At 33.4% G+C, this 24,690-nt stretch overlaps 1 protein-coding gene across 1 annotated transcript; it reads left to right on the top strand.

The window, feature by feature from the left end:
- The first annotated feature begins 12,601 nt into the window (after positions 1 to 12,601).
- On the top strand, positions 12,602 to 24,033 carry LOC127786783 (AT-hook motif nuclear-localized protein 1-like). Its single transcript, XM_052314440.1, has 6 exons — positions 12,602 to 12,905; positions 13,040 to 13,491; positions 18,672 to 18,739; positions 19,335 to 19,466; positions 23,178 to 23,339; positions 23,435 to 24,033. The coding sequence occupies exons 2-6, from the start codon at positions 13,125 to 13,127 to the stop codon at positions 23,708 to 23,710; spliced, it is 1,005 nt and encodes a 334-aa protein (XP_052170400.1). The 5' UTR covers positions 12,602 to 12,905; positions 13,040 to 13,124; the 3' UTR covers positions 23,711 to 24,033.
- The last annotated feature ends 657 nt before the right edge of the window (positions 24,034 to 24,690 follow it).

Raw genomic sequence — 24,690 nt, 5'->3', positions numbered from 1 at the left:
CTTTTAGATGGGATTTTTGAATAGTTGAGTTGAATTTGTTTGAAAAATAGATAAGCAAGTTAGCAACAACTAATGATTTCTATCGAAGTAGATAGAGAATAATTTTTTAGAGCTAGCAATTTTTATCTTGCAACAAAGGAGAGAAAAATCTGGAGGCAAAATAGTAACACAAACTGTTAATGACTAATTCAATGAAAGGCATTAATGCCTGAGGATGATTTTTAGATTTGTCTTCTAAGTCAAATGGGGAATTATTTTTTTTATTTTTTTTATGCACAATAATAATATATAACTATTAAGTATATGTAAGATAAAGTGAAAAATGTGCTTAAGAAACATGGTTAGTATCACACTTTCTAAAATTAATTTTTAATTTTGACAATTTTTGGTTGAGCAAAATGAAGCTCTGGTCGACTAAGCTACTTTCTCAAAAGAGTCATGTTCTATTCTAGATGACTTTAGTCGATCAAATTTAAAATTTGGTTGATTTTAAAAAATTGTCCTAAATTATACTAGAAGATTTTGGTTGACTAGACTAAAATTCCAAAACTTTAAAAATATATTGCCTAACTTTGTTTGACTATATCTATGTAGCATTGATCAACTAAACTGGTGAATTAAAAAGTAGAGGACACATTGCCCATCTTTGACTGACTATATCTATATCTTTAATTGATTGGACATAACTGAAAAATCTTATTTTGCATTCTGTAACAATTTGATCGACCAAACTTTCACCGTGATCAACCAAATCAATTACCTTCTTTGAAAGGCAATTATTGGACATCTTTGGTCGATCACAATAAAATTTTGGTCAACTAAATTTTATGAGATTGTTCAAAAGTTACAAGTTTTTGTTTGGAAAACTTCTCAAGATATTAAAAAAAAAAAAAAACTACATTTATTTTGATTGTTTCAATTCTTCAAAAGCTTCAAAGAATTTTTAGTTTTTCAGATACATATTTAGAATTGAAAAACTTACTTAATGTTCAGTAATCAAAATGATCAATTTGTTTATGTATTATATGTCAATGATTAGTTTAATACCCATATTGTTTTGGATCAGTTCAATACTTAAAATCTCAAAGTTGTTCTAACTTAATATCCATGGTTAGTTAAACTAATAGTTCATCAAAAAGGGTATGAAATTAACCCATTTTTAATAGTTCAAGTATTAAACTAGCACAAATTTTTAATTGTATGAAAAGTTAGATTATTTATAGCTAAATATTTTTACCATCCTAAGAATTATTTATATGAAAATTGCTTTTGTTTGAATAATTTTAATTGATTTAAAAATAATTGTAAATTCTATTTTTACTTCTTCTTACAATAGAACTTGTAAATAATTGTTTCTTTTTCACAGTTAAATAAAAAATATGTCAATTTTAAATTATAGAGATATAAAATTATTTTCAAACATACAATGTGCTAATTTTATACTAAACTTGGAAGAGGATTGCAAGTTTAATAGATTGGGTGGTTTTATGTACATGACGAGTTGGTTTGTGCTTTGGGAGAAGGCAAATATCTTATTGTTGTTTGTGGTGGTCTCTTACGGAATGGTCGGGTGAATTGAATGGTTAAAATTTTAGCAATTAAAAATTTTGTTATATAATTTTATACAAATTAAGTTTGTGTAGATATGTATATGTGATTTTGAATTTAATAATGAATGTAAACCACAAGATATAACAAAAATAAATAGAATGAGACAATAAGCAATTTATAGTAGTTTAGTATTTTCATACACACCTATTCTATTCTACCAAGTTCTAACCATCTTTGGAGTTTCACTAAACTAATTTTACCAACATTTTCTCTTTATATCACATTGAAAACTAGATATACTCATAGATTTCAATGCGTTCTAGGCAATCACCAATACTAAAGTTTTCTCCCTAACTTACATTGAAAACTAGATATGAATTAGATTTCAATAGTTCTAAGCAACAAATACAATTCACAATAAAAGTTTATGTAAATACAAATATTTATCTACACTTAAACACAAATGAATGAATAATTAAGAACAAATATACAAGGCAATAATATTTAAATAAATAAATTAGTAACCTCAATTTTTTATGGAGAGATTCGTAGTAGACTTGAAGCGTTTTTCTCTACTTACCTTGTGACTTTTCGATGGATGTACAATGAAGTTTTGAAGGGTATTCGATTGTTTGAAAATTTGCTTGAGAGTGTTTGAGAGCTTGTGGGATGTTTTGTATGTGCAAAATATACAATTGATTATCTTCAAAACGAGCCCCATGTAATTATAGGCGTTGTTGGAGCACTGTTGCAACGATTAAAAATTTGATCATTAGGCTGAGAGTTATTTGAACAAGACTTGACTTTCAAGGGTGAAAGTCGACTTTCTCAAGCACTGCTTTGGCAATTTTTGTAATGGTAAAAAATATGACTGTTGGGGCATCAGAAGTTGAATTTTGGCATACCAAGAGTCGACTTTCAGTCTAGATTTTGAAAAAATATTTTTATATGAATCTTGAAAAATAATTTTAATGAAAAATACCACTTTTGAGAATGCACATACTATGTCAAAATATTTTACAAATTAATCAAAAATAATTAGAGACTAAAATTTGTATATTGTTGAAAATACTATTTTTGTTAATTATCAAAACGCTATAATTTGTGTATTATTAGAAATACCCTTTTTGTTAATCATCAAAACTTAATTAAAAGTTAAATAAAGCAAGTTGGCTCAACAATTTGGTTTAAAAAATGCTTTTTAAACTATACAAATTGTCTGTGTAATTTATGTTGGTCCCTTAAGGTATGACCACTCAAGAAGGGTGAATTGAATGATTATTTTTTTTTAATTTTAATAAATATTTTTGATTAATGATTTTATTAGAATATATATATTTGATAAATATAATAAATGATATTTGAGATTGATAATAAATATAACCCACAAAATATAGCAATAATAAATAAAATGAGACAGTTGGTAATTTTAAGTAGTTCGATGTCTCCACACATACCTAGTCCATTCTCTTAAGATCTAACTACCCTTGGGATTCCAATAAACCAATCTCACTAATATTTTCACACTATCTCACTTTGAAAACTAGATTCACTACACTAAAGTTTCCACTCTAACTTATTTTGAAAATTAGATTCACATAGATTTTAATGATTCTAGGAAACCTATACAATCCATAACGATAGTTTAAAAGTTTATAAATAATTATCCACACTTGGACACAAATAAATAAGGAATTAAGAACAAATTATATAAGGCAAATGAAATATAAATAAAATAAATAAATTTATAACCTCAAATGGAGAAGTTCGAATTTGTCGTATAAGATTTGAAGAACTTTTCTCCTCTTACCTTGTAGCTCTTCGGTAGATGTGCAATAATGTTTCGAGCATCTCGGATTAATTGGATGTTTTGCTTGAGAGTCTTTGAGAGCTTTCAGGTGCTTTGAATATGCAATGAAAGCACTTAGATATCTCAAAAATGAGTTTGGAGGTATTTATAGGAATTCTGAAAAATATTATTCAAAACGGTCAAATTTACTATTTACAATGATCGAATTTACTGTTTACAACGGTCGAATTATTGTAGCGCATTATAGCGTACTAAAGCAAACTGTAGCGCACTGTAGAGTACTGTAACAACAGTAAAAAAAAATTAATTTTTGTTTGAATTTTTACTTACTTGAAAAATAATTTTAATGGAAAATACTAATTTTAATAATACATATATTATGCCAAAATATTTTATAAATTAATAAAAAATAATTAGATACAAAATATTATTTTTATTAATTACCAAAATTTAATTGAAAATTAAATAGAACAAATTGGCTCAACAATTTAAACTTGTGATGTTCTCATTATTTAGTTGTGGAAAAAGAAGCAAATATTTACAAGTTTTGTCTTAAAGAAAAAACATAAATAAAATATAAAATTATTTTCAAATCAATTAAAATGATTCTAACAAAATCAATTTTCATCTAAATAATTCTAAGTAGAACTCTTTGTTTGATCTTGACATTTGATTGAAGGATCCACATGCAACTTGAAGCATTGCCTTTTGATCTTTCTTATGGGCATCCATTGGCAAATTTAGCCATGGGACTTGAGGAAATGGATAGAGGGCTTGTGTTCCACCCTTGGTAATTTATTTACTTCCTCATGTGTTTGATAGGACTGAGGAGCTAAAGAGCAAATTGATATGGAAAAAGCCCATGAGTCAGATATATGACTAAGATGAGGTGAACCAAGCTACAAAGTTGGGTTAGCCTTGCTGAAGATGGGCACAATGGGCAACATCATGATGGGCTTTATAAGTGAATAAAGGCAAGTCAAATGGCACAATTGGGGCACAGATGGAGTAAGTTGGATTAGGTTAGGCCTTATAAGTAGATAGAGATAAAGAATAGAGTGGATGAGGAGTTGGGCCACATTAGACCACACTAGGCTAGGTGGTAGGACTAAGCTAGGATAGATGCAAGATTCAAACTAAGGGAATGCGGTGATAACCCAAATGGTATAGGTGATACAGGTAAAGGCAGTCGAGTTAACAAGAGGATAGGATTTTGTGGCATGCGATAAAGATGGCACAAGGAGTAGCATGGTGTGCTTATTAGGGATAAATACTTTAAGAAGATGTAAGCAACATGAAAATGCTGCATAGGCACATAGCAAATAGGGATATGTGATAAGGACACGATAAGGTCATATGACTAGGTGTTTGAGTAGATGCAACTAACCAATCAAGAAGGTGTGATAATGCATGGTGATTGGATGCAACTAATAGAACACAGAGAAGTGATTGTACATGCAAACTTGGTGCTACAGGCAAATCACATGAAGGTGATTTGGTAAAACTACATAGCATAAGAAGATCAATCTCCATATTCAACACAATGAAAGACTAATTTGGAGGACTGCCATATGGTCAAGATAAGGAATAGTTCTTATTCTTAGAGTTGCCACATGGTTAGAGGAGAGAAGACTTATCAAAAAGATGCCACATGGAACTTGACAGTGTGACATATGGCGGGATGCAATTGGATCCACTGCATGAAAGCCTTGGAGATGAGATTTCGAGAGATTCTATCCTATCCAAGTTATTGGAGAAGTATAAAAAGATATACATTGTAGGAGTTGTAAATAGGGATCAAGAAAGGGGTTTTAATATTTCATACACATAGTTGAGAACTATAAATATGTGTGTTCTCCTCATTTGTATTCATTCCATCCATATAATCAAAATAGCGTCTTAAAGCTTTATCTTAAGATTTCTTTTGTTCTTTCTTTATTCTCGTAAGTTCTCAAGTGATAATGATTCTAGTTATGAGAAGATCTCGAGATGGGAATTGGTCTAGAAGAAGGCTAACTTAGCCATCACCAGACAGGTGATTGTGAGCTAAGACTAACACGATTGGCTTGGTGTATTCTAAGGTCACAACTTGGTATCATAGCGAATTCCATGACAAACACCTAGGAGGAAAACATGTTAATGGAGACTCAAAAAGAAATTGACTAGTTTAGTCCCAAGGTGGGAAAAGATGAGCAATTCAAGCAAGGCTCACAAGGAGGATGTTGGATCGACATAAGGTTAGTCACTTAAATTGATACTACTACTTTCTTATTAGTACACTAGTGTCATGATAGTGTAAGAAACATGCTAACATTAACAATGGAAGTGCCAGATCAATACATGGGAAGAGTTCAACTCTAAACTCATGAAATAGTTTTATCCTGACAACATGGTGTATGAGGAAAGGGTGAGATTGAAGTGCTTGGAGCACAAGTTGTCTATTAGGGATTGCATCACATTGTATACCCTTGCAGCTTTATAGATTCCTAGCTTAACTGATGATGAACTTTAAAGTTGGGTGAAGTGGAACTCCAAAGGCAAAAGGTGAAGACTATGAATGAGTCCATTCAAGTAGCCAAGTCTTAATAAATTTTTAGAGGACTTCCTAAGAGAAGTCTAGATAGGCTTTAAAGGCCTGCTCATCCAAATGTAGGGAAATCAGATGGAAGGTTTCTCACAAGAGTAAAATGAATAGGAAGGCAGTAAAATGGTCAGGAAGACTATGAAGAAAAGAAGTCGTCATTTGTTCCTCATAAGGGGTACTATGTTTCTCAAGGACCACATTTGGTCAAAGATCATCCCAAGTTGGGAAGTTTCTAGCCATGGAGAAAGAGTTCAAGAAGAGGTCTAAGGTTCACATAGATGAGTTAGAGGGACTTGTGTGGTGGGGTGTGATAACCTTTCTCAAAACCCTAAAGGTGAAGAAAACTTCTAGAGAACTGATGTTTCTTCCAACTAACATCAATGGGAGATCTAGCCAAGTAATGGTAGATATAGGGGTGAGCCACAACTTTGTCATTCTAGAAGAGACGCAACGCTTAGGGATGAGAGTCACCTCGAGATGAGAGATGATGAAGGCATTAAATGAAGCTACTAAAACCTTGGTGGGTATGGCAATAAGTGTCACCATGAAGATAAGCTTGTGGAAATGAACAATGGACTTCACAATGCATATAATGGGATAAGTTAAGATGATATCAGGTATGGATATGTTATGCAAGGTAAACCTTATCCTAATACCTTAATTGAATTGCTTCTACATTTGGAGAAAGGTAGTACATGCCTAATTCTTGTAAAGGCCAAGCACATGGAGATGCAGAATGCTTTAGCACTATAATTAGTAGAAGATATGATGAGAGACACCATTTCCTCAAAGTTAAGAAAGATTGGTGACTTAGGGGGTTGGGTCAAAGGAGAAACTTCATATCTTGCAACTAAAGATGTGCAAGAGAAGCACAAGATTGTGGCAGTGTAACCCTCATTACATGAAGTGGATCTAGGTGTTAAAGCTAAATAGTGAGTAGGATCAAGAAGGAGGGGAGTCGTAAGGTTGGGCCCAAAGCGGTGCTGACGATGGTAATGAAGATTTCTAGAGTTGATAGGGGAAGAGTGTTTTACCTCACTAATTCATTTATTGCCTCATGTGTTTGATATTGTTGAGAAGATGACGAGCAAGTCGATATAGGACAAGGCCCATGGTCGAGTAAGACCAAGATTAAGAAAACTAAGCTACAGAGTGGGGCTAACCTTGTTGAAGATGGCAAAATGGGCAACATTAGAGCCACATTGGGCTTTATAGCCTAATGGGGGCAAGTTAGGCAGCACAATTGGGTCACATGTGGAGTTTGATAAAGAGTAGTAGTGGATAAGAAGTCATGCCACATTGGACCACCTAGGCTAAGTGGTAGGACTAGGTTATGTTGGATGGAAGACTCAAACCAAGAGATCGTAATGATAGCCCAAATGGCATGAACAATGTGGCAAGGATAATCGGGCTAACATGAGGTTGGGATTTGTTGGTCCCTTAGGGTATGACCACTCAAGAGGGGGGGTGAATTGAGTGATTAAAATTTTTCTCAATTTTAATAAATATTCTTGATTAATGATTTTATTAAAAAATATATATTTGATAAATATAATAAATTATATTTGAGATTAATAATAAATGTAAGTTACAAAATATAACAAAAATAAATTCAATGAGGCACAAGACAATTTATAGTGGTTCGGTATCTTCACATACATTTAGTCCACTCTCTCAAATGTTTAACCACCCTTGGGGTTCCATAAAATAATTTCACCAAAATTTTCACACTAGCTCACCTTGAAAACTAGATACACACCTAGATTACAATGGGTTCTAGGTAACCACTCCACCAAGGTTTTCTCCCTAGCTTACATTGGAAACTAGATTCACTTAGATTTTAACGAATCTAGGAAACCTATACAATTCTCAATAATAATTTAAAATTTTACAAATAATTTATCCACACTTGGACACAAATAGGTAACTAAGAACAAATTATATAAGGTAATAATATTTAAATAAATAAATAAATTTGTAATCTCAAATGGAGAAGTTTGTATTTGTCGTAAAAGACTTGAAAAACTTTTTTTCTCTTGGCTTGTGGCTCTTCGATAGATGAACAATGAATCTTTGAAAGTCTTGGAATGGTTAGAAATTAATTTGAGAGCTTTTAGGAGTTTTGGATATGCAATATGTGCAATGAATACTCAAAAAATGAGTTTGAGGGTATTTGTAAGCATTTTAGCCACTAAAGAAAGGGTTAATATGAAGTTTGGAATTCAAAAAATGTTTAAACTTTCTCAAATAATAAGAAAACATGTCTCACATTTAATTCAAAATAAATTTACTTTTTATATGAGAAATCAAGATTTGAAAATTCAAATATAAGCTTTTAAGACATAAATGATTAAAACAAGAAAACATGTTTAAAAGCAATTTCCTTTAATTCAAAATAAATTTACTTTTTGCATGAGTAAGAGAAAATATGTCTAAAACCAATTCTTTTTAATTCAAAATAAATTTATTTTTTCTATGAGAAAGAGAAAACATGTCTAAAAGTAATTTTTCTTTAATTCAAAATAAATATACTTTTTGCATAAGTAATAAAACCATTTATCAATGAATGAAAATTCAAACATAAACTTTTGAGACATAAATAATCAAAATAAGGAAACATGTTTAAAGACAATCCATCTTTAATTCAAAATAAATTTACTCTTTGTACCTACTTTTAATTCAAAATAAATTTATTTTTTTATATGAGAAAAAAATATATTTATATCATAAAAATATTTTTGTTAATCATCAAAACTTAATTAATATGAGCAAGTTGGCTCAACATGATTCAATGGCATGAGTCAAAGATAGTGCAAGGAGCGGCATGACATGCTTACTAGGGAGAAATACTCTAAAGAGGTGTTGGTGACGTGAAGATGCCACACAAGTGCATGGTAGGTAAGGGTTAATGGCAGAGAAATGATGGGGTCATGTGATTAGGTGTGTTGAGTAGATGTAGCTAACCAATCATAAAGGTGTGACAAGGCATGGTGACTAGATATAGATGATTGAGCATAGGGGTGTGACTAGACATGTTGACTAGGTGCAATATATGAATCACACAAAAGTGATTAGGTAAACCTACATAGCACGAGAAGATCAATCTCCACGTCAATAGAAGAGAGGACCTATTTGAAGGGCTACAACATGGCCAAGATAAGGAAGAGTACTTATCCTTAGAGCTGTCACATGGGGAGATGAGAGAAGACTTATCAAAAAGGTGCCAATGGTGAGACGTAAAAGGACCATTTCCCTAAAAGTGTGACAAGGGGTGAGATGCAATTGGATTTACTACATGGAAGCCTTGAGATGAGATTTTGAGAGATTTTATCCTATCTCGATTGTTAAAGAAGAATAAGAAGATGTACATTGTAGGAGTTATAGATAAAGAACATGAGGAGTAATACACATAACTAGGAGCTGTAAATAGGTGTGTTCGCCTCATTTGTATTCATGCCATTCCATATGTTCAAAATAGAGTCTCAAAATTTTCTCTTAAGCTTTTTTGCCTTCTTTCTTTACTTTCTTCAGTTCTTAGGTGGTGGTGATTCTAGCGACAAGAAGATCTCAAGGTCAGAATAAGTCCAAAAGAAGGCTAACTAAACCATTATCAGACAAGTGATTGTGAGCTAAGGTTGACACGGTTGGCTTGGTGAATTTCAAGGTCATAAGATGTAGCCTCCTTTTTTTTTTTTATTATTGCATTTTTTAATAGGTGATTTCAAGCTCAACACAATGTTGATCTCTAGTTTGATGTCATTAATGTCAAAGATGGGTTAGCTTTTATGTTATGGCTTGAGCTTGAATGATAGATGGTTGGCCCAGACTTCAAGCTTTTTGTTTTTTTTTCTTAGTGTATAGGTAGTGCTTTGTTATGTTTACTTGTGTATCTACCTTTAGTGGGTAGCCCTCTTCTTTTTTTTTTTTTCCTTTCAATTTTTGGTTTGGGTTCTTTTGGTTATTTTTTTTTAACCTAAAGAAACTCATCATGGTCGTCTTTTCGGTTGGGCAAACCCTGTTGGCATTGCTCTGGGTGGTTTCTTGAGAAGCCTGTTAACCATGCTCTTTGTCTCCTGGACTTCCCCGAGCCTCATTGATTTTGCTATTTGACTCTATTTCATGTTAGTTTGTAGGTTGATCACCTAATTCCATATTATTGCTTCACATGGCCTACGTTTGTAGGGGGATCATGGCCCTCCTTCCTAGGCTTGTTGCTTTTTTGCTTCTTTGCCCTTTAACTTTTATCTTAATGTTAACCTTATAAAAAAAAAAAATTAGAATAATAAAATTTTATCATTAAATAATAAAAAATCCATATAAGTAAAAATTTATGCAAGTTTAATACTTGAATTATAAAAATAGGTTAATTCTAATGACTGCTATTATTAAGTTAAACTATCATATTGGTGTAATATCCACTTTTCATTAAATTTATTGTTAATTTTATAGAAATTTGCTTAAATCATTTGTAGAGACACATCTTAAAGTTAGATTTTTATTAAAAAAGAATTAAATTAGTCAGTACACTTCATAGAGGTATGGAAAAGTATGACAAAGTTGCACCCATGTAAATGACATTTAGGCCCCATTTGGTCTCGAGGGGAGGGGAGGTGAGAGGATTGAGGTGAAATGATGTGAATTTGATTATATAGAAGTGTTGTAGAAGATTAAAGTTGAGTTGAATTAGTATATTAAGTAATTAAAAATGACATAAAAATAAACTAATTGTATATATAATTTATTATTATATATAAAGTATGTTTTAACAAATCTTTGTATAATTTGATCAAATTGAGTTGAACTAATATGTTAAATGATTAAAAAGATTAGTCATTTAAAAATCTTAAAAATAATATTTTAATAAATTATTGAAAAAATCACAAAAAGTATATTTAATAAATTATGATCAAATTGAGTTGGGTATTTCCCCCCCCCCCAAAAAAAAAAATAATTATGGAAAATATATTATTAAAAAATACATTTTAATAAATTTGTGTATACTTTATAATCACAGAAGAAATTTGGTTTCAAATTAATTTTATAGGAAAATAGAGAAAATTAAAATTATATGTATGAGTTCTCCTAAAATGATAAAATGGGCCTCAACCTTACCAAAATTTAGTAAAATAATGAAATTGAGTTGAGAAATTGAAAATAATACTAAACACACAATTCAATTTAAATCTTAGCTTTCAGCTCCATGTCACAAAATAGTATTAGACTCAAATTTAAATATTTTTCAACAAAATTATATTTAAATAATAGATTTAGAATTTTAAATTTGAAATGATATTGATAGGACCAAATTGAGCATGATGATGGAACGTTACGTTACGTTAATAATAAATTTAAGTTTGGATAAAATTTTTATAATATTATTACCTTTCATGCGTCATGAATCATGATACCAAGAAAACAATGGCTTACAAGTTCATTTATATATATTTTTTATAATTTGAGAAAATTATAAAAATCTATTTCTTGATATTTTTAATTTATAGCATTAAAAAATAAATAAAAAATAAATTTATTTCGTTGTTGGAGATTCATGCATATGCAGGCTCCATGGCTTTCATTTTTCGAGCAAAATTAATTAATTAATTAATTATTTTTTTCTATTAAGGAAAGAATTTAGCTATTGAAAGATGTGACAAAATTGCAATGAATAAGGAGGATTAATTAAAGAGTTAATTTGAATTAGGCGTGATTTTAAATATATTAATTTTTAAATCCGATGGATTTGTCCCTTAATTTCGAGATGACATCAAAGATTGATGGTAAGATATGGGAGCGGTGGCACACTTCCTCGAAAAAAGGCCCTTAATTTGTGCTGAATTTACTGGCATACCACATGCGTTGTTTGATAATAATTAATTAATATATATATATTTATTTAAAAGGTGTGGTTATCAATGTCACGGGACAAGCAAGGAAGGAAGGAAGGAAGGAAGGAAGGAAAGCACAAAATATGGCAGCAAAATCATTAATATTTTTTTATGGTTTGTTTTTTTGTATTTTTCTTTCTTTCTTTCACATCTTTTCATATTGCTTTGTCTGGGTTTGGTGAGAACAAAATATACCCATTGCCATCAAAAGGGGGAGGGGGAGGGGGAGGGGGAAGGGTTCTAGTCTATTTTAAAATATTTAATTTGGAACAAATAAAGTATATAATATAATTAATTATACGTGCGTCTCACCCAACCATGCACCTTTACATACAAATTGGCAAATGGATTTTTATTATTATTATTATTATTATTAATAGTAGTAGGAGAAAAAGAAGGTTTTCATGTGAGAGAAATGAGTGGTTATCTTCATGGCATGGGATGGCTTGGCTTGGCTGGGCGACCTAATTTTCCCCAATTCCCAACTACAATTACAACTACAACTACAACAAGTAGTATTTATTTATTTATTTTATTGATTTATTTATACAGCCGGATTCCAACCATTTTCATAACAAAATTAGATAATCCCATCATCTGCTTTAGCAATTAATAATTTTGTCTGCAAAATCAGCAACCCCCCAAATATTTTAATTGATTTTCAATCTCCCACTGCCATTACATTTTTAAACAAACAAACAATCAGGCTCAGGACAATCTGAGAAAAGTTAGCACCTAAATTATTAACTTAACCCACCACCAAAACCCATTTCCCATTTTCTCAGCACACGGAAACAAACAAACAAAATTCTTCCTTTCCTTTTCTTCCCAATCTCTCTCTCTGCCTCTCTCTCTCTCTCTCTCTCTCTGCAAGGAAAATAATAAATTTTTTATTTTTACAAAAAAATTTAATCTCCATTATATTACACCTCCATCTCAGTTTTGCTTTCTTTCTCTAAAATCAAGAATTTTTGAAAATGAATAGTCTCTCTTCTGTTCTGTTTTAGTTTGAATCTTTACTTTACCTTTTTCTGTTCTATCGAGACTGTTAAGCATCTCCAGCTTCAAAATCAAGGTGTTTTTAAATTTTTATTTTTAATTTTTTCCTTTCAGTTTCATTTTTATCTTTGTTCATTTTTCTGGGTTTTGGGTTTTGAGGTGTGCTGCTGTATTATCTCTCCTCTCAACATCCTGCTTTTGTTTTCACAGATTTCCGGAGTTTTCAGCTGTCTGGGTCTCCGGGAAAAAATGGGTTCTTGGTGAGAAAATCCCGGAATTTTTTTGTCTTTTTAGTATGGAAGCAAGGGAAGGTATGAACAGTGGCGCTGTTACAGTGGTGGGATCAGATGCTCCATCGGAGTACCACGTGGCACCTCGGGCCGAAAACCCGACTCCGGCCACTGGATCAACTTCGGCGGCCACCAACGAAGCCGGCGTGCAGCCGCCGGCGGTGGCTGCTCCGTTAACTGTGAAGAAGAAGAGGGGGAGGCCGAGGAAGTACGGACCTGACGGGACGATAGCGATGGCACTGTCGCCGAAGCCGTCGGCGACGCCGCCGGTGATCGACTTCTCCGCCGGGAAGCGGGGAAAAATGCGGCCGGTGGGCTCAGCCAGCAAGCAACAGATGTACAAGATGGACATGGAGAGTCTGGGTGCTCAAAGTACACTTCTTTTTATGCTCTTTAAAGTTGATTTTACTTCTGTATGCATAGTGATGGTTTCTGTTTTAGACTTGTGGATTTTGGTTGTTTCGGTTAACTTGATTTGGTTGAGAAATTGATGTTTGGTGTGTGAAAATTGTGTGTGGTATTGATGTGGGGCCTGTGACTAGATGCCCCAAGTTGGATCCTGAAATAGGGACTTGTGGTTTCTGGTGTGGAATGGATCTTCATTATATGTGTCTGTCGTTTAGCACTTCTCACCTCTTTAGGAATATCAGAACAAGAGGGGCAAAAGGGCTAAACATGGAAGGTCCCATGTTGGATTACCTGGTGAGGACCAGTGCTGTTGGAAATGAGGAAATCTTTTAGATCATTTAAAGATCTTCATCTTTGTTTTCCCATGATACCATCTGGTGTTTTTGTGATCTTGGATAATGAGCAACTTTGTCGAACATTCATGATAATGGCCTTTGCAAGAGTTTCATCAAAAAGAAAAATATGTCTGCTTTTGCCCCTCCCCGTTTTACCCTTTCTGCTAAGCCGCGAGTGGCTAAGAAGTTTTGTGGAAGAGCATTGGATTTACGGTTTTCCATCTTATTTTTCCACTCTGTTATCAGTTGTTCCGTTCATTTTTGTGATCACTGTGGTGATTAACAAGTATGTCAACTTTTTTATTGATACCTGTCTAATAAAATTTCTCTACTTCTGCTAAGTTGGTCTTAAAAGTTCCAGCCTTAGCTATCAGCATCCTGCACTTGAATGTTAGGAATTTATGGTGTTCTATTGCCCTTGATTTTAACAAATAATAATATTGTTCCAATAAACTAGCTAAATTTTCTTTGAATTTAGAATTGATATGAATAGGCTATAGCAAAATGGAATTATTGGGTGTCCCCGAGAGCTGCCATTTCTCTGCACTACATCTTGAATATATAAAAAAATTTCACTAATTTCCTTATGTTTTGATTTCTCTTCTCCCTGAAGCTCATAGGTATTCATCTTTACTTTCTAGGCATCAGAACGATTAACAGAAACTAGATATCAAATTGTTGTTAGTTAAATTGCTCCATTTCTTGTTTTCCTGTAGGTGTAGTTTTTACTGTTATAAATAAATTCAAAATGCTGTTTATCAAACTTTTAATGATGACTCTTCATTTATTTTCCAATGATTTTTACCATTCAAGGATAACTTCATTCATAATGGTACAAGTTGTTTTCTGTTTTTCCCAAGTAAACTTTTTCCCATTTATTTAGGGTTTTGTTGAAATTGATGCATGAATGCATAACCTGAAGTTGAGCAGGTGCTGCCTCATGTACTTTGGCACTTTTGCTTGAATGGAAACAATTAATTTATACAAACCAATATCATCAATACCATAGAATAGATTCTATTCATACCATCTTTATTGATCTCTCTGTCTTTTTGGATGATTGATCCAAGATATCTTAATCGAATAATTTATATTTTTTGTATGACTTTATCTTCAAGTTTTATCATACCATCATCCACTCTTATATTTACACTAAACTTTAGATTCCATATATTTAGTTTTCAATTTGCTTAACTTAAAATCTCTAGATTCTAGAGTGTTCCTCCATAACTCGAGTTTAGTATTCACCATTTTTTCATCCACTAGCACAATGTCATCTGCAAATAGTGTACGCCAACGCAATTTTGTTTGGATATGTTTAGCGAGTTCATCCATTGCTAAGGCAAATGGGTGAGAGCTAAAAGTAGATCCTTGTTGTAATTCAATTATAATTGGAAAAGCTTCAATATCTCATGTTCAAAGCATATTTTTGCTTTGTGATATCTTTTATAACCTATATATAAGCAATTCATACTCATTTCTTCCCTAAAATCCTCCATAGGAGTATTTTAAGCACTTTGTCAAAAGCTTTCTAAATCTATAAACAGCATGTGTAAATCATTTTGTTTATCTCTATACCTTTGCATTCTGTCCCTTAGCAAGGATCTAGCTTTCATTGTTGACCTATCAAGCAAGAAACCAAATTGGTTTTCAGACACCGTAGTTTCTCTTCTAATTTTTGTTCAAACACTCTCTCCAAAAGTCTCAGCATGGCTCATTAGCTTGATTCTGATATAATTTTCACAACTTTGAACATCTCCTTTATTCTTGTAGATAGGCCCTAAGTGCTCTTCATCCACTCATCCATCGTCTCTTTTGACTCAAGGATCACATTAAATAATTTTGTAAACCAAAAAATGCCTTCTTCTCCCTTGCGGCAACATGCTTCTATATTATTTGGTTCCACTACTTTACTACTTTTCATCCTTTTCAATGGTTGTTTTATATCATTCGGACATATGTGTCCATAAAACACGTACATTTTATCTTACTGAGATTTACTGAGGTGCCACAACATAACACTTGTTTCTCTACCTTCATTGAATAGTTTTGAGAAATACTCTTTCCTTCTCTCCTTGACCACCTCCTCCTCATTTACTCGTACTTTCTAGTCTTCGATTTTTATGCATTTCACTCGGCTCAAATCTCTCCCCCCCTCCCCCGCGCCCCCTCCTCTCTCTTGCCATAGCTAGTTTATTTGTATCTCTTTTCCATCTTTTGTATCAAGTTGTTGGTATAATTTTTTATAGACTTTTGACTTTGCTTCACTATTTGCCTTTTTTGCTTCTTTTTTGGCCAACCTATACCTCTTTAGCTTTTCTTCATTACAGCATTTATATAAATTCTTATAGCAAGTTCTTTTAGTTTTAATTTTTTGTTCTACATCTTCATTCTGCCACCTAGAGTCTCTTTGATTTGGGACTTTCATATTTGTTGTTCAAATGGAATGAGCTTGTATAATTTCTTGGTTCTCTCTTTCAATTTGGAACTTTTCAGGGAAATTGACTTTTCTATAAATATATAGGGTTATTTTGTGCATAGCCAAGGTCATACCTCTAGTTTCTTACATGGATTTTGTTCTTGATTAGTAATCTAGTTTTTCTTCCCCTATGGTGGACATGGGAGCAAATTCACATTATACAGCATTTAATACCTGCAGTTATTTTGTTGTTAGTGATTTGTGTGTTTGACTGTATCGTTGTTACTATTGTACCATTCAGCATCTAATAGTTTGGAACTCATGAAATTTTATGCTTGGTTGCTGTAAGTTTTGATTTGATTTCCTTTGAGTTTCTCTTTGATGGTTCATAACCTGTACATCTCATGTTGGATATTTGCTTGTCCTATTTTTTAACTGGCATATTTGTGTTTTCATTTCTACCTAATTATATGTATTATCTCAATTAATCATTCATCAAAACATCTATGAAGTTTTGAGTATGCTAGTTTAATTGAGTTTCGAAAAGAAAGAATCAATTAAACTCTACAGGGAAATAAAGTTTGACGTAAGGATGAAACATAGAGCTCTCTATGCATGCAGGTAAATGCTGACTCAAGAAACAATTGATTGTGATTCTTGTAATAGTTTTGCAAATGTTTCATTCAACATATTTACTAATTAGTAGAGCACAATTTATTTATTGTATAAGCATGTAGTCGTGTTAACTGTGTTGTAAGTTTTTCATAAATGCTGGTGGTCATTGTTAGTTTTGCATGACTCAGGAAAAGGGGGTTTCACGGTTCACCATGAAACTTATGAAATATAGTATCCTTCACTCAATTTTTGTCCTTAATTCTTAAGTAACATGTCTTTTTTTTTTCAGGAGATGTACTATCTAATGAAAATAATTTTGACTTTTGTGTTTATATGACATGAGAAGTATGAATGACACCACATGATATTGACATGACATGGACATGATGCCAACACAATATCCTAAAGAACAAAGTGTATATGTTATTTTATAAATGTTATATATATCGATATTTGATTCAGATATATTAAGACATGCAAAACAAACCAATTAAAAAAATCATGTATTCTGTAACTCAATAGTCTACATATTACTAAAAAACACAGTTGCTTTTCATCATAATGAACAAGTAAAAATCAACAAATGGTTAAATGAGAGACTATTGTATTAAGGGTTTTGCTATCCTGCACCCTTAGGGCACAGGATAAGAGCATTTATTACAATGGACGGTGTGCCCTAACCATCTTCCAATGGTTGCATTTGTTCTAATAAATGCAAAAATACGTGCACAGGATAAAAAATCATTATGTCACATTAACTCATAATTCATTATAATGTATCTAAAACTAACACCATATAGACTTGTGGAATAACTTTTTGTTATTGCAATAATACGTGCATTTATTGGCAACACAGTTATTAGATTTTCAATGATTGGGTATTCCTCTATAAGCTAAAATGTCGCTAGCATGCATCTAAAACAAAAAACCAAATGCACATATATGGAATTGCTTTTCTGTATTGCAGTAATAGATGTATTTGTTGTTATATAGTTTCAACAATCATGTTCTCTTTCTAAAAAAAGTACCTGATTTGGTAGTTTATAAAACATTAACACCAAATTTCATGATTGCTTTAAAAGATATGGAAAGAAAACATCAGAAGGTAGGTTCTAAAACAGTTGTTGCCTGAGGAAGAGCCCCAAGGGAGGGGGGGCACTTGAATAAGAACAAACTCTCTCTATGTGTCTCTAAGAAGTTTCATAAGATTAGGTTTGAGCCTTTTATTTGAACATCTGTGTCTTAGGCATGCCACAAGCATGATCTTTGGACATGAAAATTATAAAAGTTTCGGCGACATATCCTTGGCTTGTTGCATGTGTGTCTGTCGTTCAACGTGTCTAACATGCATGCATAACCAGTATGGGGTGTCTCTGCTTCCAAGTTTGTTATTGTGCCATCTTGAGAGGAAATATTGTTTACGCTTACCCTAGACATCCTTTTACTGAGACACATGCACGCATAACCAGTATGAGGTGTCTGTGCTTCCAAGTTTGTTACTGTTCCATCTTGAGAGGAAATATTGTATATGCTTGCCCTACGCATCCTTTTACCCACTGTTGTCACATCCAGCCCCCAGTGAAGAGTGCCTGCAAAACAAAAAAATAAATGAAATATTAAATGGTGCTCCTGAATCATCTAAATCATTTTAAATGTAAAGAAATATTTCCTCTAAATTCTTCCACCCCCCCAAACACACACACACACATTATATAAATTTCATTACTCAATGGGAAGTTTTATAATTAGTTGCTGATCTTAAATTTTTTCTGTAGGTGAATGGGTTTCATGCTCCGTTGGTGCTAATTTCACACCCCATGTGATCACTGTCAATACTGGAGAGGTAAGCATTAGGAAACTTGGTGGTTTTCTGAAGGTTTCCCTGTATCTTTGTGAATACTGCGCCAAAATCTCCTAGATTTATTTCTCTAATGGTTTAGGTTTTGAATGTTGATTGAAGTAAGGATGAAATTTCTACGATTTGCTTTGACCTAAATGCTATTTGGAAACAATTTCTGAAAAAAAAAAGTAGGTGAAAAGTGCGTAAATATGGCAGTAATTCCTTAATGGATCTTAGATTTGAAGTGTTGTCATGGACTAGTGAGAGCAATATTCAAATTATGTAACACTGTTATCGAACCTTTTATGTAAGCAAGAGGCTGAAAGGATAGGCAAGACAAAATGGCCATGATGGCCATTTATTAAGATTTTTTGTTCTTCACAAAAAGGCTTGATATACAATCAAAGCTGACTGCCTGCAGTAGTTATCAGCATTTTTGTCAAGGAAGTAGAGGAACAATTGTATTATCAGGATCACTTCCTTTTGATCTGAAATCTTGACCATAATTGTTCATAAACTTGTATTGTGATTTTTATTGTGGTGAATGACAAGTTTAGTTTGGATTACTACCATAATGGTTTTCTTTCTGGTTTTTTAGGATGTTACCATGAAGGTGATATCATTTTCTCAGCAAGGGCCTCGAGCTATATGTATTCTTTCTGCAAGTGGTGTAATTTCAAGTGTCACGCTCCGCCAGCCTGATTCTTCTGGCGGTACATTGACATATGAGGTGTGCAACTAATCCTTTCGCAGAATAAATCTTGGTTACTTGTGCTTTATTTTATTTTCAGAGAATCCTTAAACTTTGTGAAGACATTACAGCATAATGTAGAATTGAACTTGCCTAGTTTTTGGATGACAAATCAACTATATGTATACTGTTACTATCTTATGTCAGTGACTGACCTGAGAAACTCTAAGCATAGTCTAAATCTTTTTGGTGAGATTTTTTTTGTCAAATATTCTGGATATATTAACAGCTGCACTCGTACACTTTTCTCAAGTCACATGCCCTGCTACATTTAGACAGCTTTCCTATTTACCTGCTACATGTGTAAATCTCTCTCACCACCAACCCTAACTTGGTTAGCGTAAGGTGGAGTTGATGGTGATGTGTAATCTCTCCCCTCCCCCCCCCCCCCCCCCCCCCTCTCTCTCTCTCTCTCTCTCTGACACACACATACACACACTGGCCCAAACTCTATTTTTGGTTGCTGTTCCTGATATATTAATGGCTGCACTTGTACACATATGTCCTCTTGGCAAATGCGCTGTTACATTTATTAGAGTGCTTTCCTATTTGGTTGCTACATGAGTAACTTCTCTCTCTCTCTCTCTCTCTCTCTCTCTCTCCCTCTCCCGCGCGCGCACTTTGAAGAGGAATAATTATTAAATTTTAGATTTTATCTTTTATTTATTCTGTTAAGATAATTATAGTTAGGTTAATTATGTCTTAGTTAGGATTAGATTTTAGCCTTTAAATAGGTGTATGCTAATAAAAAATTAGCTGCCCCTTTTGTTATTGAATACAAAAATTTGTTGATTCTCTCTCCCTCTCTCTCTCTCTCTCTCTCACACACACACACACACATTAAAGCCCAAAATTCTTTTTTTTTCTTAAATTCATGTGGCTTTCTGAATAGAGTTAGTCCTGTCAATCAATGTCTTTAGTCTTGCTATTATTAGTTAGCATCCTGGAAGTATAGCTTTGATCTGATGGCTAGACTTTTATTTCTATCCATGAGGGTGCAAGAGTGATTGACCAAATAATTATTGTGCTACTTCAGTACCTTCTTTTCCTCTCCTATAACTACTTTGTGGGCTGCCAAATGATCCAAGTAATGTAGGGTCAGAATAGGGTAAATTGAATGAATTTGATCCCCTGTAGCTACATGCTTGTTTTCTTGTTTCCATTTTCAAACTTTTGGAAATAGGAAATTGAGTACCCTTTTTTGTGCCTATGAATATAGGTACATGTTTCTGAGTTGACGAAGGATTTCACTTGCCTTGAGGACTTGTTTTAACTTTTAATCACCTCCACTGCCCCTTCATTACCATTTCCCACTGCCACAACAAATTCATCCATCACATTTACCAAAATGTCTAACTGTTTCGTTTTTTTTTGGTTTGGTTATTGAACATTGTTTCTGTTTGTTTCTGACAACCATTTTCAGAAAGAAAAACGGAAATATAAGACTGATAATCTTACAAAATAGGCAAAAAAACTCTTTGAATTGGTACTATATATTATTAGGTTAGGGTGGCACCTATAGGCACAATTAAGATGATTTGGAGATGTGAGAGGATAACTAATAGACGCACATTTGAGGTGACTGGATGAAGTGAGGCAAAAGAGAGAGTGAGGCTAAAGAGAACTTGCCGTGGAGCTGTTAAACATAGTATAGGATACAATGGCCTTACAAGAGATATGGCCATGTCACTAGTATTGTGGCGATTATCTTTTTGGGAAATTAAATGCTTTAAACTTGGAAATGTGTTTTTGTATCTTTGCACTGTAGCTTTTCTCAGTTTGTATGAATTTTATGAGTGTGCCTGAAATTACCACTTTTGGTAATTTTGAAGTCAGAGAGGTCTTGAAGCCTTCATAGCTATGTATGTAAATTTAATTGAGATTGCTTTTTAGAGAATTTGGAAGCTTTGGAGCTCCTTTTTGATTGCATCATAAACTTGGTTAATCCCCTAGATAACATTCAAAGATTCCTATAAAATCCACCTTTAGGAATAAAAAGCTTCTAAGATCTAAGACATCTAATTTTTCCTTTAAAATGCTAATTATGCTATTTCATCCAACTCCATCATTTCCTAAGTAGTAAAGCTGTTGAAAGTAAGGTAATAACTAAAATTACAATCGGCAGGTGCTAAAGCAGCACCATAATGGTCCTCCAAGTTTGAGTTTTCTGGAAATGCAAGAATTCTATAATTCTAGAATCCCATAAATATCAACTAAATACTTTGTTAACAGTAATGAACATCACTAAATGCTTTGTCATATCTACTCCTACCAGATTTTCTGTGGTCTTCCTTTACTTCTTTCATTGCAAACTTCTCTATTTTTTTCAAGTGCATCTATTAGTCTTTTCCTCACATATTTAAATTATTTTAATTACATCTCGTGAATCTTATTTTAATAGGTCTCACTTCAACTTAATTATTGATAGTTTCACTTAATTTTATTTTTTCTTATATAGTCATCCAGCCTAACATTCTTAACTTGATTATGATCATATTTTGCTCATGTTTTATTAATCACCCAACATGTCACATGGCAAAACTGGTCTAGCCATTTGATAGAACTTTCTTTTTAGCTAATGATATATATTATAGTACGTTAAAAATGATGTAATATATTAAAAGATTAGGAATAAGGGCAAAGGTAAGGTCCCTGCAGCCAGCGGTCACCCACCAGTATTTGTGATCCACAGTTTTGTGGGATTGCCCATCATCCAGTCCCATGGATATTTGGTCTTCTTTAACTGGGTTTGAGTAATAGGATTCTGCATATTGATTATAGAGCAGATATCAGGAAGGCATGGCCATTTCCCTAATAACAATCAGTTAACTTGTGAGGAAGGGAACATTTTGCTTCTAAAGATTGACCAGATAAACCTGTGCCAATTCGTTGGGGATGATTCAATTGCCTGCCTTTGCAAACGATTTTTTGTAAAGCTTTTAGACATTTGATTTAGAAGGCCTGTTATACTTAAATTTTATGCTCATCTGGAGCTCAATATGTTCCAATCCTTGTTAATTATGCCTTAATAATTTAATTACTTTAGTCCGTTGCTTAATTTTCTCTATGGAATTGACTTAGGTAGTTGCTACCATTTAGAGTCAATGTTGATGTTTCCTTTACCTGTCTGGAAATTGCTGTAAAAAAGGTGCAATGCCAAAATGTGAATGATGGCAGCCACATGGCATAATGTCATTGTAGTTGTTCTGACTACTAAATACATAGTATTCTGCTTGCTGGATTAAACATTTTGGATAATCAGTGTGTATTTTGTCTGGTGCCTTAAAAATTTACTTTTTGATACAATGACAAAAAAAGTTCGGATTAATCTCACTATTGCAGTTACATGTTTTAGTGAGGTTCATATTTCCTGCCATGTCAATCCATGTTCTTTTGGGGTTTTCGCTTCCTTTGTTGCCCATCCTGCTAAAAAATCAAGGTTATTGGTGAATCAGCAATGATTGTCATTGATTAGTGTCCTTGCAGTGCTTGGCAAAATTTTTAACTCCTTTCTTCATAATTTATTTCAGTTATTAGACTTTTTTCTTAAGATTATATTTTATAATTGTTGTTTGAATAACCCTATTAAAATCATGTTCAGTTTTTACTTTGGTTCTAAGTATATTCATCACTGTTATTTTCCACGTCATTGACTTCGCACCTTATCTTCCTATTGTGTTTTTCTTGTAGGGTCGATTTGAGATACTCTCCCTCACTGGATCATTTATGCCAGCTGAGACTGGAGGAATAAGGAACCGATCTGGTGGCATGAGCGTTTCTTTGGCAAGCCCAGATGGACGAGTACTTGGGGGTGGAGTTGCCGGTCTATTAGTGGCTGCCAGCCCTGTGCAGGTATTTGCCATTTTGTCCCCTTTTCTTGCTTGCTGCCGTGATCTTTTAGGTGATAAAGATTATGATGTTCGTCACCGTCTGTTTTATTAAATCAGATCGTCGTAGGCAGTTTTCTGGCTGGGAACCAGCATGAACAAAAACCTAAGAAACAGAAAACGGAGACCATCGCAACTACCACAGCTACACCCACTGCTGCAATCCCAATCTCTAGTGCGGAGATGGAAGAGACATACGCTGCGCCACCACCAGCATCAATCACACCGAAGCCAAATCTCTCAACATCTGTTTCCTTTCGCGGAGATAGCTGGAGTCCGTTGCCACCAGACTCGAGGAACAAGCCGGCTGATATCAACGTGACCCTTCCTGGGTAGTCAAATCCTGCTGATGATGCAATTCTTCTATTCTAAATGAGCTTTGTTACTGACCAGTGACCACATTGGCTATTAAACTACAGATGCGTTTTAGTTGGCCGTTGTCTGTGTCTGTGAACTTTGTAGCTGTTGATTTATGCTCTGATGGGATGGGGTTTGTGTTTTCTCTCCGAGTTACATAATTGGATTAGTAGTAGTAGCACACTAGGTAGGCTTTTCTCTAGTTTCTCCTCTCCTCTTCTCTTCTGCTGTTGTCTTGTAGAATATTGTTATTGGTGTATCAATATCATAACCCCTGGAGTTGCCCTTTTCTCCTGCTGCAACGTGATTCAAATATTCATAATATTTTCTACCCTTTGCTCTTGCTGGTTACTTGAATCTTCTCGTCCTTGTAATATGACGGGTTCCTTCTTCTAAGTCAGCATTATGCAGTGAAAGCTGGGGCCTAGTTTACGTGCGGGATGTCTCACCTTCTTCTGTTTGGTGTATTTATGCTTGTGTATACATATTTAATATGTAATATCTTCCATTCTTTTGGGGGAGTATTCAATTTACTATTCAACTTCAAACCCTCACTATATCTTATACAAAAAACATGTCTTATGGAGGTATTGCATAGAATAACTAACATAAATGATGTCGTAGGAGCATTTTTGTAACAAACTATTTTTCTGTACTTTTTTAATATGTAAATAATAATAACGAGTCACATCACTATGAATATATTGCGCTCACAACTAGGAACTACTTGTCAAGAGAGTGCAACTAATAAATAATGAGTTGTACATACTAATAATATGGCACAGAAGACTTGAAATCAGAGTGATTTCCTGTTCATATTATCCGTTAATATTAAGAAAAGGAAATGGAGGAACATCTCATCTCAGGAATCAGTTTTGCTTAAACAGAAAAGTTTTATTCCTTTATCACAGCACAGTGGAATTTCTTTAGCACCTCTTCAAGATAACAACGGGGACTGA

The sequence above is a fragment of the Diospyros lotus genome, chromosome 12, assembly GCF_014633365.1.
Source record: "Diospyros lotus cultivar Yz01 chromosome 12, ASM1463336v1, whole genome shotgun sequence".
Classification (NCBI taxonomy): Eukaryota; Viridiplantae; Streptophyta; class Magnoliopsida; order Ericales; family Ebenaceae; genus Diospyros; species Diospyros lotus.
Note: the sequence above shows the minus strand (reverse complement) of the source record. Positions and strands in the feature narration are given on the sequence as shown.